This window comes from Cervus elaphus, chromosome 24 (genome assembly GCF_910594005.1).
Source record: "Cervus elaphus chromosome 24, mCerEla1.1, whole genome shotgun sequence".
NCBI classification, from domain to species: Eukaryota; Metazoa; Chordata; class Mammalia; order Artiodactyla; family Cervidae; genus Cervus; species Cervus elaphus.
This window is the reverse complement of record NC_057838.1, coordinates 16,956,034-16,977,225: the sequence shown is the minus strand read 5'-3', so window position 1 is coordinate 16,977,225 and position 21,192 is coordinate 16,956,034. Positions and strand designations below refer to the sequence as shown.

Here is a 21,192-nt window from a genome sequence, read left to right as displayed (position 1 = left end):
AGAAATGTATTACACAGCTGAAAGGTTTCAAATTCTAATTTATCCTGCCTTGAAAAACAATTAATGTGCCATTAAGGGCAACAAGTCCAGCAAAGTAATCACTATGGGCAGTGACCCGCAGTGAGAGGTTAACAGATACGGGAGGTGTCAGCTTGTGAGAAGATGAAGAAAACCAGATAGCCCACCTCTAGTTATCAGGTGTTGAAACTGGAAGATGTCATCAAAGAATTTTAGCAATGATAATAAAATTCTAATGACCAAAAAACTGACAACTTAGTGTAAACTCAGCTCTCTCTGGGAAAAGTTGAGAGTAAGTATTAATATATACATAAATATGACATAAATGCACTAGGTCAGTATTTCAAGACCTATTGACTTTCCACCTAACTTTTGAGAAGCCAAAGATCTACACATTCACTGATAGGAATCAGAAAACTAAAGTGACATATGAGTAACTCCAAAATGACCATTATTTTAAAACAAATATGTACCGAGCATTCCTATGTTATGACTGATACTTAAAGCATTTCTATTTGGAAATAATCATAGATTTACAGGAAGCTAGTATAGAGAGATCCCCTGAGGCCTCCACTTAGTTCCCCCAAAGGTTATATGTTAAATTTAGCATAATATCAACACCAGGAAGTTGCCATTGAGTGAACAATATGTGTGTGTAGTTCTAAGTCATTTGATATGTGTAGATTCTTGTGATTACCACTGCAATATCAGGATAAGAAATTATTATAAATGATTTTATTTATTTTCTTGAATATAAAAATGCATTATAATCTTTCAGGTAGAAAGAAAGTTCCATACTACTTGTTTTACAAAACAATAACAGTGTATTGAAAATTATTAATATATAGGAAACTGTTACCTAGGAAAACTCTATTTATAAAGGCCAAAGTGAAATCCTACTAATACAGACAATACACACTTGGGTTAAACTCATTTCCCTGCACAGATCAGACCATCCCCTCATTCAGGGATCATCTCTCCGCAGCATGACAATGAGCAATTTTTCAACACATAGTTTATCAAAGACATCTTACTGAGAACTGTACTCTTCCAAAACTGTTCATAGGTGAGAACCCCAGATTACACATGCGCGCACACACACCTCTCCTATCTGGGGTAAAATAGAACATTTCACAAGTGCCCTCGAATTGCCAATAAGGTAATCATAATAAAAGAGAACATTAATAAATATACACAAAGAGTCGATGAAATAAACCAGCCAGATTCTTCCAAGCCAAGTCTACGATGAGGTTTCTTATTCCCCCCTAACAAACATAATTCAAATGGTCACAGACTCCAATTTCATCTCATAGGAATGGAAAAACATACGATCACAAAAGAAAAAAATAATAAAGCAGAACTGAAACACTGCTCTTACCTTGGCCATCTGTGCCTGCACGCCATTTGCCTTGAGAGACGCTACCGCTTTCTGTGCAGCTGCTGGGCTGTCGAAATCTACAAAACCATACCCTGTGAAAACACAAAGTCCCAGGTGAGCACGCGCAAGCAGCTCTGTGTCACTGATGGAATGGGTGTTTGTGGTCAGACTCGCACTCATGACCCTGGTTGAACCACAGACCTCAATCTATGGCCCTTAACGTGTCAGGAAAGAGACCACAATATTAAACATAAAACAGCAACGTGCTTATTTTCTAGAGGTCGCTCTGGAGATTGGCTATGCAATCAGCAAGCTGATTTAGATGAATTTGGTGAATGAGGTAACATTATTTAATCATTTCTTTCTTCAATGACTTTGTTGCAAGAATTAGGAACACAAAATGCTGAAAAATGTAGAAAAGTTTAACTCAAAAGGTAATTTTCTAACCCTCAAAAAACTTGATGGTATTAAAAGCAGTGCTAGAACCTGCATGAAGTTAGTACCGGCAAACTTAGTTTCTGGCATTCAAGCAGCCATTCCATAAGCGCATGTGGAGTGAGTGACTGAAGGTGATGAGTGAGTCCAGGGAGATTTGAGCCTAGTCCCAGCTGATCTCCAGGCCCATGTTAATTCATTATAGGACGTGTCTCTCTCAAAGATAACATCCTAAATAAACAATTTTGACTGTTAAGGAACTTACGATAAATAGATAAATATTCCAATGTCTTTTAAAAATAAGAAACTCATTTGCTAATTTTTAAAGCTTAAGTACAATCTGAAAAGAGCATAAAAGTTGCCTATGAAAGGGAAAGAGTCATGTCTGACTCTTCGCAATCCCATGGACTGTGGCTCGCCAGGCTCTTCTGTCCATGGAACTCTCCAGGCAAGAACATTGGAGTGGGTAGCTGTTCCCTTCTCCAGGGCATCATCCCAACCCAGGGATCAAAGCGGGTCTTCCGTATTGCAGGCAGATTCTTTACCATCTGAGCCACCAGGGAAGTCCCCGAAGTTGCCTACATTGTACTTTGTGTGCCTCTGTGTGTGTGTATAGTGAGGTGAAAGAAATAGCCAGTAAAACGTATTAAATGAAAAGGGGGGGGGGGTTCTGCATGCCCATGAAATACAGCTGTATTAGTCAGGGATTCACTGGAGAGTAATTTCAGCTGCCAAAAATATTTCAGACTAGAAATGATCAAGAACGTGTGTAGGGCACTCAAAGCCCACCCCACACGCATCCTGCTCCTCTTCCCCGCTGTCAGCTCTGCATCCCCTTGCTTGTCTCATGTAGAAGTTTTGAGGAGCACTGCTAAGGCAAACCTACTAACCGCGAACTGTGACCCTCTTCCCCGAAATAACTAAAGAGTGGATAGGAATTCAATTACCAAGTTGTTTCTTGTAATTAACTTTTTAATTTTCTCCCCCTGAATCTTATCTTCTTTTTCTCCCTCCCAGCATGTTTACCAAAAATGAACTTGTTACTCATCAGTGTACCATCCAATGCTCTTGAAAAGCTGGGAAGTTTGTGTTTCAAATCCACAAGGAAGCCTGCTCTGTCAGTACTACTAATTCCTCTCTTCCCACAAAATTCAAACTATGTGAGTAATATGAGAATTACCATCCACTGAGATGAGTAAAATGAGGGAAAAAGAGGAAAGAGGGCAAAAAATAAGTCTAGAAGTAGTGTTAGGAGGAGCATACGATAAAATAAGATATAGACTTTATCTATTATGGGCCAACAACTGCCCTGGGTGGGTGACGTGTTGGGTCCTGATGAAATGATAATAATACAGGTATCAATACCATTGTCCTCATGCCTGTTTATGTATTTACATAGAGAAACCAAAGCGTAAGCCAGGTGTCAAGACTGACCCCGCAAATCACAAGTTGCTTAATTGGTAGAGCAGGATTTGAAGTCAAATCTGCACAGGCCTTTCCAAATACACTGTACAGTGCATCACTTTATAATATTACTTTGCAACCTATTTCTAGAAGCCCCTGAAGCCCACCAGAGAGAGGTCACAATTCTTCAAAATCCCTTAGACGTTGAGGCTAGCACATAAAATATAACAATTCCATAAAAAAATTCAACCCAGCTCATTCAGTCAGCACACTTATCCAGGGGGTGATTGAGTTCTCAGCACAATGGGCTACATGAGGTTTGATAAGTCACCTTTTCCACCTCACGCTTTGGTCCATCTTCCTCATTCATCCACAGGCTGCTTTCTCATTCAATAATGAAATTCTATGTCAGGCATTTTGCCAGGTACAGAGTATAGACTAGTGGGGAAAAAATAGTTCCAGTTTGCATCCTTACTCAGCTTATAGTTGAGTTGGGAGATGAACATAAAATGAATAACCACAAAAATGAATCTATAGTAACAAATTGGTTTGCCTTCCTTGAAAGAAAATGAGAGCATATACCACAGACTCTGATGATTGACTGTTACTGAAGGTTTTAAGAAAGCAGTGGCATGAGATGACCTGCATTTTTATAATACCCCTCTCACTGGCTTGTCCTGAAGATGGGATTGGTTGTAGGGGAGGTGGGCGATAGAAGTGGGATCAGGGAGATGACCTAGGGGCTATTACAGTAATCTGGACAAACAGCAACTGGCCGTGAAACAGAAAGGATGAAATGGATGGTTTGACTTACATGTTGGAGGCAGAATTAACAGGACCCAGTGATGGATGGACCAGGTTGGGAATAAAGGAAACAGAACAGACAAAGATTACCACTGTTTTTTCAGCATAAGCCAATAGGTAGGTGGAGATGTGATTTACAGAAATTGGGAGCCTGGAGGAGGAAGCAACAGGGGAGAGGGAAAATTAAAATATCAGTTTGAGACATGGTGCGCCAGAAATGCCTGTGAGACATCTAAGGAAAAATGTCAAGTAGTAGCTGGTTATATTAGGCTGGTGCTCAGAAAGGGGAACAAGACTGGAAATAAAATCTAGGAGGTCAACAGCAGGAAGGTACGATTTACAGAAATGGAAAAAGACAAAAGTGCCTGGTGTAAGCAGAAACAAAGAGCACAGGTTTGGAGCTAAAACTTCACCACCGAAGTGTTAGTGAGATAAGGAAATGAGATCGCAAAGGAGGCTGGAGGAGAACCCGATGGAAAGAAAGAAGTACAAAGGGAAGAAGATGTCTCAAAGCCAAAGAGACAGACAGAGACCACTGGTGTCCAATGCCACTGTGGGAGCAAGATGGGCGCTTGAGACGCCCAGTGTTTTAGGAATGTGAACTTGTCTTTTTTAACCATGGCTGATTTATAATATCGTGTTAGTTTCAGGCGGACAGCTTCAGATTCTTTTTCATTATAGTTGTTACAACATTGAATATAGTTCACTGTGCTGTACGGTAGGTCTTTGTAGCTTATTGTATGTACAGTAGTATATATAATATATATACAGTAGTGTATATCATATATTCACCCACGCTCAGCTACAGGCCAGGGATGGGACCGAAGGATGCTTGAGTAGTTGAAGAGCAAGAGTGAGATGGACAAGTAGAGAGTGTTTACAGTCTTGTCTGCTAGTCTGTTGCTGGGAAGGAGAATTAGGAGCCAGCTTTAGCCTGAGGGGTATGCGAGGCTAAGGAGCTGTTTATGTTTGTTGCTTGTAACATGGGAGATGCTATGGTCTATCGTTTCCAACCTTAGCTAGATGCTAGATGCACTTACTTGGGAGTGTAAAAAATAACCAATGCTCATTTTTCACCTCTGGAAAAATGAAATAAGTATCTCTGGGAATGTGGCCCAGTTGTCTGCACACACATGTGTGTATCTATTCCCTGGCCTGGGTTACAGTACTACTGAGTATTCATTCCAAATATTAAACATGTATTTATTTGTTGCTCTGCTATGAGACAGATACTGTTCTTAGTACTTTTGAATGCTGATAAGAAAGCTCAAGCCGAAGTCAAGAAATCAAAGCTTTAGGCAGAAAGACAGATAAATTTTAGGATAATGTTCCTGAGAAAGTGGAAGTGTTGAGGGGGTTCTAGAACATGACTGAAGTGCTGTCCTTTGCTAAAACAGGGACCTGGTTTTTTGCTCATAGTAACTGGAAGGAAGAAAAAAAAAATTTTTTTTCCAGGTGTTATTTCTTTGTATATCTTTGCTTCTGGGACACAGCCTGAGCTTAATAAACATTTGTCGAAATTAATTGAAACCATGTTTAAAAAGATGCTAAGTTACTCCACGGGACTTAAGTGGAGATTAACTAATAAAAGTGTCTTAATACACGTTGACTCTACAGAACAATATAGATGCCAAGCAGCCATGATTCAGACTCAGCAACGCTGCCCCCTGGTGAGGCCCCAGGGATTTCATGACTCCTGGCCGCTGTAACAGCGTGGCTTCCTCCATTTCGTCCACCCCACTCATCCCACAGGACAGCACAAACTCGTGATGCTGAGCTCCAGGGCTACACTCCAGTCCAAACAGAAGAAACCCCTGTGAGGGCAGGAGGCTCCCTGAACCGCCTCTGAATCAGGGAGGTGATGGGTGAACTCTGACAAGAGTGTCTCTCCAAAGAGCCTTCATGCCAGCAAGGAGAGTGGCTCCTTGGTACAAAACATCTCTCCTGAAGACTCCTGGGAAACAAAGTTATAAAATAATCAGTGTTTTGGGGGCTTTCCTGGTGGTTCAGCGGTTAAGACTTCACCTTCCAATGCACTGGGTGTAGGTTCAATTCCTAGTTACAGGGAGTTAAGATCCCTCATGCCTCGCGGCCAAAATTACCAAAACATAAAACAAAAGCACTATTATAACAAATTCAATACAGACTTTAAAAATGGTCCACACCAAGAAAATCTTAAAAAAAAAAAATTCACTAAGTTCAGTTTTTCATACGAACTTACTTTCACTAATTAAAATGAACGTGTACAGGTAAAACATCTCAAGTAATTCCCCCCAAAACACCACGATTCCTGAGAAAAACACTGCACTCTTGAGTTTTACGTGACAGCGTATACTACATCACAATCACAAAGAAACAGAATGAAACACGAAGCTGCCCCTAGAGAATAATGATGCATGTATGAAGGAATAAAGCAACGCCAATTTGGTTTCAATTTGCTCTCCTTAATGACAAATCATCAAGCCTGGGAACAGAAACCTCCATACCTACATCTGGTGAGGGGCAGCACAGGGAGATTAGTTCAGCTCCAGCTAATAATGCTTTATGGTAACTGCTAAAATCCTCGATAAAATGGGACCCACTGGAAACACCCGCCCAAGAGGCTGGAAGGCCAGTGGTCTCACTGCCTCCATCACACAAGGAAGCCTGGCAGCAGATTCAAACGGATGAAAACTGTACGCCACTGTTTCCTCCATACACCCCGTCCTTGTTTCCCCTCCTTGTCAGGGGGAGAAGGCCAGCAGCTCTGCAATTAGCAGGAAGCAGAGAGCAGTGAGAAAGAACTCCACACTCCACGCTAATTAGGTCATTCGCCAAATGCACTCACTCCACTGGCAGATCTAATCAATGCTTTCCTGAAATGCTTGAAACTTGGTGTGTTAATTTAAAGTTTTGCTATTTTTTTATTGCACTACAAGCCTAGTGACTTTATAAAGAAGCAAAAATATATTTATTTAGAAATTGTGACAAAGTTCTACAAACAAAGGTACTGCCAGAGGTTTTTGGTTTTGTTTTCTTCAGTATATCTGTAGGCAGCTTCTCGTAACTTTAGCCATTCAACTGGACAATTGTGTGATAATCCATTTGAATTCTGTTGAAAGTATCTTTATCCTCTTTTTAAATTTAAGTTTTATTTTATTTTGGAGTATAGTCGGGACGGATGGGGATAGTTAATTTCAATGATGTGTCAGTTTCAGGTGTATAGCAAAGTGGCTCAGTTATCCATGTACATGTATCTACTCTTCTTCAGATTGCTTTCCCATAGAGTTTACTGCAGAAGATTGGGTAGAGTTTCCTGTGCTATATACAACAGGTCCTTGTTGGGTATCTATTTTATCGTTTTACTTATTTACTCTGGCTGTGTTGGGTCTTTGTTGCTGCCTGGGCTTTTTCTAGTTGCGGCAAGTGGGGGCTGTTCTTCACTGTGGTGCGCGGGCCTCTCACTGCAGGGGCTTCTCTTGTCATGGAGGACAGGCCCTAGGCACGTGGGTTCAGGCTGTAGAGTATAGGCTCAATAGTTGCGGTGTAGGGCTTAGCTGCTCCCCAGCGTGTGGGATCTTCTCAGACCAGGGATCAAACCAGTGAGGCCTGCAGTGGCAGGATGATTCTTGACCACTGAGCCACCAGGGAAGCCCCTGATTATCTATTTCATATACACACTTTGTAAAGGTCAATTCCCAACCTCCTAATTCATCCCTCATCCACATTTCTCCTTTGGTATCATCGTTATCATAGTCAACAGTCTTTTTCATACTTCTGTATTGCTACTGGCTCTTTAAATCCTTTAAGTAAATTGCTTATATATTTACCAACTTTGGATGGTTCTTTGTGTGGGGAAGTGATACAAACCAGGACTGCTGGCTCAGATGTGTGATAGCATGAGCCCATGAGCTAAGCAAGACTTGCTCTCAGAGTGTAACCTCACACTACATTTCATGTTTCTGTAGGACTGTCAAAAAGCCCACTTGAAGCACATGACTTGAGGTAACACCCAACCTCTTCCAAAGAATATCCAGTTGTGAGTCACATGTGATTTTTAAAAAGAAGAAGTGAACACTTTGTCTAGGAATCACACATTCCACTAAAGTTCGACTCAAGCTTAAACAGCTGATGTTTAAGAATCACCCTGCTTTCTATTTTGGCTTAAGAACATGCCAAGGATGTTGTCTGAGCTCAGAGCGGGAAAACTAAACTGCAGGAGAGAAGGCAGCCTGCAGGAAAGGAGGAGTGATTTGCAGGTTTCCTGGAAGTCTGCTGGGCTCAAGGCCGCCTCCAGGCATCTGTATTTCAGCTCAACGTTTTATACATCACTAAATTGTTGAGTGACCGCCAAATGTCTTCTCTTATTATTGGATTTCCTAGTTCTCTGCATTATGTTGATCAAAGGAGGTAGCTGAAGGACAGCACTTATAAATTCTTTGCTGCACATAATGCTTGTAAAACCAGACTAACAAGAGAACCTCATCACTTCTTCAGTATTTCCTTTTCCACTGATGTCCTATGACTGATCATTACAATGAAGCAAGGATGCTACAATACAACAGGCCTACAGCCTAACTTAGATGTGAAAAAAAAAAGGGTGAAAGAAAAATCCTGCTAGAATACAAAGGCCAAACATTGCTCATTTTGAAGGAAAAGAATCTAAACCATTAAAATCTGAAATGACTTGTTCTTTGAAGCATCTTTGGAAAAAAAGGATGCAACGGTTTCAAACAGAAAAGAACAGCATATATACTTCTCAGGTAAAGGGCTGCAACCTTCAGATGCTTAGCAAGCAGAGGCAAATAAGATGGGTAACAAGGTCCACCCACGGAAAACAGATTGCTTCACTCTCTTTTCCTGATTTCTGAGCTTAATTACTTAATTCTGATATTCTAGTTCCAGAAACAGTAAAATAAGACATGAGGTTTTGCAAAGAACTGACCTGTGAGGAAAGACACTTTTGAACCATCATGTGACTTTACTGTTATTGTTTTTAATCTTAGTTTTTTACTTACTTTTTATTGAAGGATAGTTGATTTATAATGTTAGTTTTAGGTATACAGAAAGTGTTCAGAATACACACACACACACACACACACACAGTTTTTCAGATTCTTTTCCTTTACAGATCATTACAGAATACTAAATATAGTTCCCTGTGCTATATAGTCAGACCTTGTTCTTTACCCATTTTATATATATCAGTGTGTATCTGCCAATCCCAAACCACTAATTTATCCCTCCACTGCCCCTTTCACATCTGATAACTCTAAGCTTGTTTTCTACGTCTGTGAGTTTACTTCTGGTTTGTAAATAAGCACATGTATATCATTGTTGTAGATTCTACATATAAGTGATATCATATGATATTTGTCTTTTTCTCACATATTTCATTTAGTATGATCATCTCTATGTCCATCCATGTAGCTGCAAATGGCATTATTTCATCCTTTTTTATGGCTGAGTAATATTCATTGCATAAAGACAGAGTGGTATATATTACCATTAAATTTACTAAACATCTACTATATGCAAGGAAGATAGTGTATTCGTTGCTGCAGGGAAAATTAAGATACTGTGACATCCATCCCTTCCTGGCGGGGAGCTTCTGATCTAGTAGGATAGATACTTTTAGACACAGTAGGGGTCCTCCTGCACGGGGCGTTAGGTCAGTGGGCACAAGCAGAATGGCATGTTTTCGTTTGGTTTAATATGTGTGGCTTAGTGTGCACAGCCCTGCTCATCGGAGCAGAATACCTGTGTCAGGCTCCCTGTCAGCGAGCAGCATGATGGCAAAACTCCCCACAGTCTACATTTATGTGCATATTAGTTGATCTTCCTGCTTTCCTGTTTCTGTGCATAACAGACACACAGTAAGTTAAATACAAAACATAGGGAGGAATTAGTGTCACATCACAGGTGAAAACAGGAACTTCTCTGGCGGTGCAGTGGCTAAGACTCCCCCTGCCCAGGCAGGGGGTGCAGGTTTGATTTCTGGTTGGGGAGCCAAGGCCTCACCTGCCTCCTGGCCAAAGAAACAAAACATAAAACAGAAACAGGATCATAACAAATTCAATAAAGACTCTTAAAAAACTGAGAAGAATAGTGCTAACGTTCTAAAATGGCAAATATTCCTTCCAGGTGGGGGCAAACTCTGTACATTCTAAGCAAATGACAACATGAAGACTCGGGGAAAGAAACTGGGCCCCAAGTGGAATTTCCTGGCAGAATAAAACAATTACAAAGATGGGCGAATTCAGGGAACAGCATACTCAGTGGCACGCGGCTTGAAAATGGGACACTGTTTATTCCATTTAAGGTGCATCGAAAGTATTAAGCCAAACACAAATTCAAATCCCAAAACTCACTTCTCACCCCACTCAATTGATTTTTAAACGAGAGAAAAACCTTCTACCTACTGAATAAAGTCAAAGTTAGGATCAGGATCATTATTTATGGGCTTAGAGAGATCATTAAGCTTTAGTGGGATTAAAGAAACTCATTGATTTGCCAAGGTCTTCGACTAAACCAGTCATGATGTTATTATAATATTGCAGAGATTAAGGGAGCAGCCAGCTTGGCTGCAAGTGGATAGATTAACCTCTGAGAATCATCTTGCAAAATTTTCCTTTCCTTCATTCTAGGATACAAATAAAATATATGTCTCGTGTGAACTGCTGGTCTTAAGTTTCGCGGCCATCAAGAACAGTGGGAGATGTAAGTGTGTAAAGCACTGTGTCTACAGAAGCCAGCCAGGGTGTTGATAAAACAATACCACTCAGTCTGTAACTACGATGGAAGCAAGCTACAACCGAATACTCTAATTACAGCTCTTCAGTCCTTGTGCACAGAAGGGTAGCCAAAACTATGGCCTTATACTTGTGCTCATCTTTCCCTCCCTCTCTGCTCTGGCCTTTCTATAGACAGGTACGGCTGTGGACTATTTCTCCATCAGAAGAGCAGATATGGGGATGTCCTTAGTGGTCTAATAGCTAAGACTCCACACTCCCAGTGCAGAGGGCCTAGGTTTGTTCCTTGGTCAGGGAACTAGATCGCATACAAGTGGGTGAAAGCTGCTCAGTCATGTCCGACTGTTTGCGACCCCATGGACTATACAGTCCGTGGAATTCTCCAGGCCAGAATACTGGAGTGGGTAGCCTTTCCCTTCTCCAGGGTATCTTCCTGACTCAGGGATTGAACCCAGGTCTCCTGCATTGCAGGCAGATTCTTTACCATCTGAGCCATTAGGGAAGCCTTGTGCAGTCAAATAAAAATAAACAAATGTGTATATATAAATATACAAACATATATATGTATCTATATATATATATAAAGAAGAGCAGAGATGGTGGCCTCGGTATGTAAGAATCAATGGAAGGACAACCTCCCCCTTCCCTCATACTATCACCACCAAGTACTTTAATCCACATTCACTCAATGGCTCCAGCCAAAGGCCTGGACACTTGAAAACAATGCATGCATGTGGTTAAAAAATTTTTTTTAATAAAATATAAAAATCATGCCAAACGAAACATTATTCAGTGATATATAAGTCCTTTTCCAACTAGATTTTTGGGCTCTGGTCCCACTTCCCAAGAAACTATCCAATGATTCCTTCTGTGTTCTAACTGAAAAACAAACAAACAAAAAATAGCTGGAACTAATTCTTGAGCTCTTATTTGTGTATGTATTAGAAACATTTAGGGATTCATATAGAAATAGAAATAATTTCTATCAAAAATGACGAAATGACCCAGAGGAATCGGGTGGAGAGGGAGGTGGGAGGGGGGATCGGGATTGGGAATACATGTAAATCCATGGCTGATTCATATCAATGTATAACAAAACCCACTGGAAAAAAAAAAAATGACGAAATGAAAACCATTTGTAGTTAAGATTTTGCCCAATATTTCTTAAAGATTTATGAGCTCTACATTCTGCCTTAGCCAAATGTTTCCTACTTTGCCAAAATGATTTATTCCAATATTTTAAAAGGTTTTTAAAATTAATAAAATAGTAATAGGCAATACTTTCAAGGCCTTGTAGACTTTAGAGAGTGATTTTTCCTAAGCTTTTCATTTCTTTCAAAGATGTTCCAAAGGACCTTTAGGCATTACAAACCAATGATATCAGAAACCAGTGAAATCAAATTCACACAATATGTTCCTGAAATATAATGACTGTAAGCCCATTTTCCTTCTCATTGCAATGAAGTTGGATCTCTCTCAAAGGGATTTGGGAAATACATCGGGATCTTAGGAGAAAACATTTCAGATCTGTGATTCAGAAAGCAAGCCAAGAGTTTGAATAGTCATGCCATTATACTCATGACTGCACATTCATTTATAAGTTGATAGTGAATTTTTTTCAACAACCTTGACCAGGACGTACAATGGTCCTAAATAGGGTCAGGACCTGGATCAAGAGGGAAATGACTCTATAAGAAGAGCCTGGAGAAGCCTACCTTGAAAGGCTTCCTTCTCTGCTGCTTTATGTGGTGTCTGAGGACCAGCACAATGACATCACCTGGAAGTTGGTCAGAAACCAGACTCCCAGGTCCGCCCTAGAGCTACTGATTCAGACCTTTCATGTTGACAAGATTTCCAAGTACCTGAGCGCACATTAAAGATTGAGACACCCTGGCCTGCAACCAGACATTCTTTCCATTCAGGACTGCAGACACCATCCTCAAAAAACAGAAGGAAAAATGGGGATCATGTCATTCACCCTCCATCTGATCTTGAAATATGTCATGCAATAGTGCTGAGTCCAAAGGTACAGAGCACGAAGTCAGAATTAAGGTTAATAATATTACCTCAATTATGTATTGGCTCTGGGTAGTGAATGGATATAAATGTCTTCAAAGCACCTGGCCCAGTGCCTAAGTCATCCCTCTCCAGCGCCCTCACCTTCTCCAACTGTACTGTATCCTGATGCAATTCACTCACCTTAAATACATTCTGGAACAGGACCGGCAGGTATATTTCATTCTCCACATAACAATTTTTTAATATATGTTTAAAGACAGCAATCCTACCCCTGCTTGTATTTGCAAAAAATGAATATTTGAAAATACAGGATTGGGGCTATTTTTACATAATAACCAATTTCAGGACAATTGCATGCCCTCCCCTTCTTTCTCTGTTATTTGTCCTTCAGAGTTATACCTAATTCTGTTGAAAGTTCAAATTGGCCCTACATGAATATATTCCCTTAAAAAAAATACTGTTCATTTGAGGAAGCAGGTAACCAATGTGAAGAGTGATTATACAATAAATGTATTATGCAAATTCCAGTGAACATTTTATGCACATTGGATAAAGAATCAAATTAAAGTCTCATAACCCTTGGAAAATTAGAGTTAGCAAGCACAGAGGTTGATTTGCCCTTGAACACAATAACTGCTAGGAGCAGACACTCCCCCATCATTTCCACAAAACTGAACCATTTCAGAAAGTTTCAGATTAAAATAAGAAATCCCCCAGGAGTCATAAAGATCGGCTATTTTTACAGGAATAATTTGGAGCCACAATTTGAAAGTGTTATGAGTTGGAAGGAATGGGTGAACTTCTGTGTCACATCTTGCAAAGCTGGTATTCCAGCTAATCGGCCAGTTTGAAACATCAGAAATTGCACAAGGAAAGTGTAAAAGAAGGGGAAAGATTGCTGAAGAGCAAGCACAAGAGGGCTGATTCAAGATCTTTCCCCGCAACAAGCCGAGTGGCAGGTCTGCGACAGACCACACGCTCCTCCGATCACCCTTCACACGATGTAATAATGGGACATGATAGCCGCCTTCCTATTACATTGCCGTGTCCACTCTGTGCCGTTTGCCAACACGGATCCTCCCACTGTCTGTCCACAGAGGAATAATGGACCATTAAGAAGAGAAATGCAGAGGGTCAGCACAGCATTTACCTACTGGAGATCAGAGAAGCCATCACATGCATCTCATTAGATCAATAAACAAGTATGGGTGTGAAGAATGTGAGTCAAAAGCCCATTCTGCTCCCAGTTTTTACACATGGAGTCAGGATGCGGGCTCCAGTTCTGAGAAGAGCCCATCCATTCAATCAACTCCTGGAAATCAATTTTGTTTCCTGTTCATCCTTTTTGGGAACCAGGCAGGAAATAAATATGAAAATTGTGCCATTGATTGAACAAGTGTTCAGTGGGGTCCTCTTCTGAGTTCTGAGGACTGTGCTATGTGTAAGAAAAGACAAACAAGATGAAGATTACCCCTAAGGGGACAAGCAAGCCCAGAGGGGAAGCGGCCTGCAACACCCCCACACTCCTGAAGTGTGTGTGTCAAACCACAGAAACCTACAGGACACAGCATAATGCTGGGGGATTGGGACGCTTATTGCTGAGGGGAGAGATAATGGAGATGGATCTGAGCTGTATCAAATGTCCCTTTTTCCTACTCTATAACGTCTTGCTCAGCTTTATTGATGTGTGATTTACATCCGATCAATGCCCCATTTCCGTGTACAGTCTGATGAGTTTTGACAAATGCATCCACCTGTATACCAGCATAACAACCAAGATTCAGCACTTTCATCACCCTCAAAGGTCCTCATTCCTCCTTGCAGTCACTCATCCCCAGCGGCCAATCCCCCAAACCCTGAACTCCCCTGTCATTACAGATGCATGTTGCCTGTCCCAGAAACTCACACAAACAGAATCACAAGCATGTACCCTTTTCTGTTTTTGTTTTTGCTCAGCATAATGATAACCTTTAGATATGAGAAGGAAAGGGAATTTTAGTTTGAGCAAAGGTGAGTTCAAGGACTTACAGGGACAGCTAACTTAGACTAAAGAGGACTGGGAAGGGAGACACATGACCCAACCATCTGACCTTGCACCACGTAGAACCTATGAACGATTTTACACCAACCCTGCACCTCTCTCCTGCACTCTCATGATACTCAGACCACTCTGCCTCAGGACATTTGCACGTGCTGTCCCCACTGGTTGGAGTGGTCCTCTCCCAGACTATACACACCTGGATTCTCCCTCTCCTCCATGAGCCTCTATCACCACGTGTTGTTAAAGTCCTTCACTGCACTAGGCACAATCTGTGGATTATTTGACTTATATATTTTACTAAAACAGACTGTCAAGGACCAGATAATAGAGGACAGGATGGTTCTGCTCAGAAATGGACAAGTCACCAAGACTTGAGAGACGCTTTCTGGTTTGGTTTATCTTAACCACTGAAAGAATGAAGAAGCAAGTGAGTGAAAGAATGAATGGTAAATGTGTAACAAATTAAATCTCTCTGTTTTCACTGAGTCACATGCATCACCTAGGGCACTGTAACTCACACCACTCTGTGATAAACAACTCTCCACCTTTCTTCTTCTAAAATGCCTTTGTGTCATTATATAATTTAAAAGCAACAGAGTCTTGTACATTTGCAACACCAACTCCCAAATGGCAGCATCAGCCTGATCTGTGTTTATGCATTTTGGGTCAACAAGACAAAATAATTAACATCCAGAAAGACCTGGAAGATGCTAGCTGTCAAAGTTACCAAGACTAAAAAGACACTAACTGTTATTATAATAAGGCAGAGTTCTCATTTTTAAATATGTCCAAAGTGCCCTGAAAACAGGACTGGAGTATTTTGGTGTTAATGCTTTGGCTGTGGTTGAGGAACTGGAGTTCTGTGCTCTAGGGTTTTAAGGTAAAGTGAGCCCTTGGTTTGTTTTCAAATCAATAAACGACTTTGTGTCATCAGCCTGCCGGTTGCTCACCACATTTATTGTGACTTAACAAAAGAGCCCAGGAACAATACTGCTCAGCAGAAGGGGGAAAAAGTGAGCTGATGGCTCATCTGAAGGGACCAAAAGATACCTCGACTGATGACACTCACAAAGAAACGCTGCTGAGAGGCTTCCAGGACCCTGCAGGGAAACGCAATCACGGCTGAGGGAGTGAAACCACCGTTTTCAAGCCCTGCTCTCAGAAACCTGACCTTGGAAATGTTTTCAAAAATTCACAAACAGTGGCATGAGCCAGAGATGTCTTTATTTTCTCTATGACACAGTAATATTACCATAAGAACTCATTTTCTATAAGCTCCTAAAAGCTTTCCTTTCCCAGTACCCTAAGGTCCTTTATCCATTCAACAAATACCACATATGAGGTAAATAAGTGTTTAGGGGCATAATGTAAGTTTTCTTTTCCAAACTACTGGTGAGGAAAGAATACATTTCCCTCGTCTTCATTTTGTATCATTTTTTTTCTGCAAATGAACAGGAAGTTTTGAAATACACATGCAAAAAAAAATCCACAAAGATTGACCTAAAAGAGCTTCCTTTCTGTCTGTATGAACAAGGATGAAAAATAAATAAAACTACAGGAAACTCCTGCGGCCCCAACTCCTCTTCTAGGAAACGAAGCAGTGACAGTTTCAGTAATATCAGATCTTTCGAGATTAATTTTTGAAGGATATTCTTTTCTCAGAAATGATAGTGTCGACTTGTATCCAGATCGAAGGTGATGGCATTGTCTTTCCAGCAGCTGACATGCTCAGCAGACACAACATTACAGAAGGCGGCTTCCACCCTGAAATACAGAAAGTGGGGCTGGAGAGGAGCTGTGAGGCAGGAGATGCTGGGTCCAGGCGGAGCAGCTGCAGGCTCCTGTTAACCCTTGAGATAAAGATACAGTAGGAGCAGAGCCCTGCTTGTGAAAAGCTAAGGATACCGCATTTTCCTCATTCCTGTGGTCAAGGGGACCTCCCAGGCCACAAATCACCAGAAAGATCCTCAGGAGTCAGCACCCATGATATGTCCTGCCGATCTCCGAGGATTAAAACAAACAAACAAAAAATCATCGATCAGTCACCAATGTCTAGTTTGGGATTAACACATACACATGACTATGTATATAAAATAGATAACCAACAAGGACATTCTCTATAGCATAGGGAACTGTTTTCGATATTTTCTGATAACCTATAAGGGAGAAAAATCTGAAAAAGAATAGCTAGCTATGTATACCTGAATCACTTTGCAGTACATCTGAAACAAAGACAACAGCGTAAATCAACTATCCTTCAATTATACACACACATACATACAGAGAGAGAAACTGACTGAGCGAAAACATGACATTAAGATATTCTCTTCTTGTGTAACTGTGCCAGAGGCTCCCCCACCTTCAGTAATGAAGATGAAGATGTGATAATTTACTACTGATGCATCCTGGCTGAGGGTTCAGCTAGGGCTGTGCTCCCTATAATACCCTAGGGGTGCCCAGGGTGTGACAATTACTAGAGAAATACTGATTGCAGAAATGAATTAACGAATGATCCTTGAAAGGGTAGACAGACAGACAGACCCAGGATCATCACAAGTAATTTTGGGTACTCAGCAGTAGTTAAAGCAGGGAAATTCTGAGGGCTTTAAGAGAGTGTTTTATCAATGAATGTGTCTCTTTCCTCTTCTACGTCTTTCTACATCAGGACTAAAAGATATAGTCCTAGCTTAGATGTACGAATTGACAGCATAGACCTGGAGATTCTTTTCCAAGAAGGCTTTCAGGAATGGGAAAGAGGAGACATTATGAATGGAAAAGGGAGGTCCTATACAAGGATCTGTTCTTCTAGAGGTTTACCTGATTATCTTCTATAGGAGACCTGGCGCTCTTCTGTCTTTCTTGGATCAAACCATTAAATCAACTACTTAAGAACTCCTTGACTGTTCCTGTTGGCTCTCCCCCACCCCCATTTCTAGGTTTTTCTTCCAGATATATCTCCATCCTCCAGCTCTTTAGGTCACACTTTTAGGTTCAAATCACAAATGAATCTATATAGCTCAGTTGGTAAAGAATCTGCCTGCAATACAGGAGACTCCAGTTTGATTCCTGGGTCAGGAAGATCACCTGGAGAAGGGATAGGCTACCCACTCCAGCATTCTTGGGCTTCCCTTGTGACTCAGCTGGTAAAGAATCTGCCTGCAATTCGGAGACCTGGGTTTGATCGCTGGGTTGGGAAGATGCCCTGGAAAAGGGATAAGCTACCCTTCTAGCCTATCCCAGTACTCTGGCCTGGAGAATTCCATGGACTGTAGAGTCCATGGAGTCGCAAGGAGTCAGACATGACTGAGAGACTTTCACTTTCGGGTAAGTTGTAGAAATCTTAAGAGTGGCTCCCCCGAAGAAACCTTATTTGTAACATGGGGTAATTTTCCCTAGAAACTGATTTGGTATTTTATTCAAAGCTCATGTGTTTTATTCAAATGCTCATGATGGGGGAGAATGAGTTTGCAGAGGATGGACCTGAGCTGGAATATTTGTACAGTGTAAAATCTATGAAGAAAGAGGGATGGAGAAAGACCCTCCTTGCACTACAATTAAAACCAAAGGTAGAACCTCAAAAGTTCTAACATTGTGTGTGCAATTCTATACCCAAAGCAACCTTGCACCAAGTAATACAAGGTAGATTGAAGGGGAAAACAGTTCCTTAGCTGTGTGTAGGAGAGAGAAGGTTCAGGTGATCTTCTGGAACATCCCCAGAGGGACGAAGTTGCCACATCACACATGTGGCCTCTCAGTCAACATCACAACTTTCTCTAGATTGATTAGTGATCCATGCGGTACAGTCAGCCAAGGAATGGGATGTAAGTTGTTCTATTTCTTTTTTTTAAATTTACTTAGTTCATTACAATATATTTTCAAATTTGAGTTGTTTCAGATAAGAATCAGATTTTTCAGGCTCTCTTTAACCATCAGAAGGCAGGGCAGCACTGGGCCTGGGTGGAAACAGTCAGTTCTGTCTTCTTTAGCTTGGTCATTACCACATTTGTTTTCCAGAGTGCCCATCTACCCACACTTCCCTTCACTTACTTCCATATCTTGCCTGGAATACTCTTGGCTGACACCAACAAACAAAACTTAGTCCAAAAGTTGGATTTTTGATAGTCAAATGCCTCCACCTCATAAAATTGAGAATGATAGAATAACTGGATCATGTTGAAGAAGTAAACACAGACTTTACACAGCTTCTCTTTATTATTAGTTGATACTCACTATCCTCCCCATGCACTGGGTCAATCTATTTTATAGGGATATGTATACACAGATTTCAACTTCTTGCCCAAATACACTGTAGGGCACTGTTTGAGAAGTACCCAGCAGAACAGCCCAGTTAAGCACTTAAACTCAGGCCAGATTTGGCATCAAATCTTGATTATCAATCTCTGAATCTCCATTTTCTCATCATAAGATGAAGATAATCACAGTACCTATTTATAGTTCATTATACTGTGTTAAAGAGTAAATGAAGCAATATATGTAAGTTACCTAAAATAATGCCTAACATGTTAAAATAAGCAATTAATTATTATTTTTGTCAGCAAAGACCTCAAATGCTTGCTGATTAAAAGCCATATTTTTAATTATTTTATCAATTACAAAGAGGTGTGGCCCAGATAAGTCCCAGCAATGCTTGAGTTAATGCCAACACATCAAGATCAGTATTTACGCACATGAGCAGATGGCCAGGTCAGCTGTACTCCCTTCTCTTCTAATTCACTGTGTGAGCCTGATCTTCACTCTAAACCCACATAGTCTATATAATAAAATGCCATCTTTAATTCCAGTCACCACTAGATTCTCCTTCCATTTCAAAATCACATCTTTTAATTCTATTATAGACTCCTGAACAGACCATTTTGCTGCCGCAGCACTTAAGGAAAGCATTCTGCAATCCTCACATGAAAAATGACAAATTTAATTTTTATGAATGATTCTTCCCTTAATTCAGATACTTTTGTTTCCACTTTCTATTTTTGATGATGTGTGTATGTGTCCTGGGAAGCTTACTATTTATACATTTCATACTGTTTCATACTATTTTAATTGTTAAGTTACCAAGTATTTCCAAACATTTTTGCATATTTTTATAGAATTCATATAATTGCAAAAAATAAAGGGCCATAAAAAGTCTCATGATCCAACAATAAGGTGTTACCTCACACTGGTCAGAATGGCCATCATCAAAAAATCTACAAACAATAAATGCTGAAGAAGGTGTGGAGAAAAGGGAATCCTCCTGCACTGTTTGTGGGAATGTAAATGGATACAGCCACTATGGAGATCCTTTTAAAAAAAACAAACAAACAACTAGGAATAAGACCACCATATGAGCCAGCAATCCCACTACTGGGCACATACCCTGAGAAAACAATAACTGAAAAAGACACATGTATCCTAATGTTCATAGCAGCACAATTTACAACAGTTAGGGCACGGAAGAAACCTAGATGTCCATCACCAGAGGAATGGATAAAGAAGTTGTGGTACATACATACAACAGAATATTACTTAGCCATTAAAAGGAATGTATTTGAGTTAGTAGTAGTGAGGTGGAGGAACCTAGAGCCTGTCATACAGAGTGAAGTAAGTCAGAAAAAGAAAAACAAATTTTGTATATTAATACATATATGTGGAATCTAGATAAATGATACTGATGAACCTATAGGAATAGAGGCACAGACACAGAGAACAGACTTTGGACACAGTGGGGGAAGGAGAGGGGGGACTGAGAGAGCATCATTGATTGATTGATATACATATATACACACACACGAACACTGTGCTCTGCCTCGTCGTTCAGCCGACTCTCTGTGACCCCACGGACTGTAGCCCACAACACCCTGTCCATGGGGATTATCTGCCACGTGTAAAATGGATCAGCAGTGGGAGGCTGCTATACATGCACAGGGAGCCAAGCCCGATGCTCTGGGACAACCTAGGGGCCTGGGATGGGGCAGGGCTCTATGCTGACTTTACGCAGTACTGTGATATTGGGACTTTTCTACAGCATTGAGGTTGGGGAGGGAGGGGACATGTGTATACTTATGGCTGGTTCATGCAATGTTTGGTGGATGCCAACACAATATTGTAAAGCAATTATCCTCCAATTAAAAAGAAAAAGAAAAACCTATGATCTAAGGTTATAATGGGATGGAATATACCCATGGCAGTAGAAAAAAATTCTTAGGCACAGAAAATAATTAATTATAAAATACAGATGGGCTCCTATTTTTGGAATACAACATTTGTTTGGAAAGATAGTATCACCCACTTTCAAAAGGCAGCAAACTCCATCTGGTATTTGTGCTTTTCTTGGAGAGGATGCTTGGATTCTCCCAAAGTCA

At 40.7% G+C, this 21,192-nt stretch overlaps 1 protein-coding gene across 15 annotated transcripts in view; it reads right to left on the bottom strand.

The window, feature by feature from the left end:
* RBMS3 (RNA binding motif single stranded interacting protein 3) overlaps nucleotides 1-21,192 on the bottom strand; it is a 1,032,337-nt gene that overhangs the window by 441,236 nt on the left and 569,909 nt on the right. For all 15 annotated transcript variants that reach the window (XM_043885913.1, XM_043885914.1, XM_043885915.1 and 12 more), the window contains one exon: nucleotides 1,397-1,488. In XM_043885913.1, coding sequence (XP_043741848.1) covers nucleotides 1,397-1,488 — 92 coding nt within the window. The remainder of the gene's footprint in view (nucleotides 1-1,396; nucleotides 1,489-21,192) is intronic.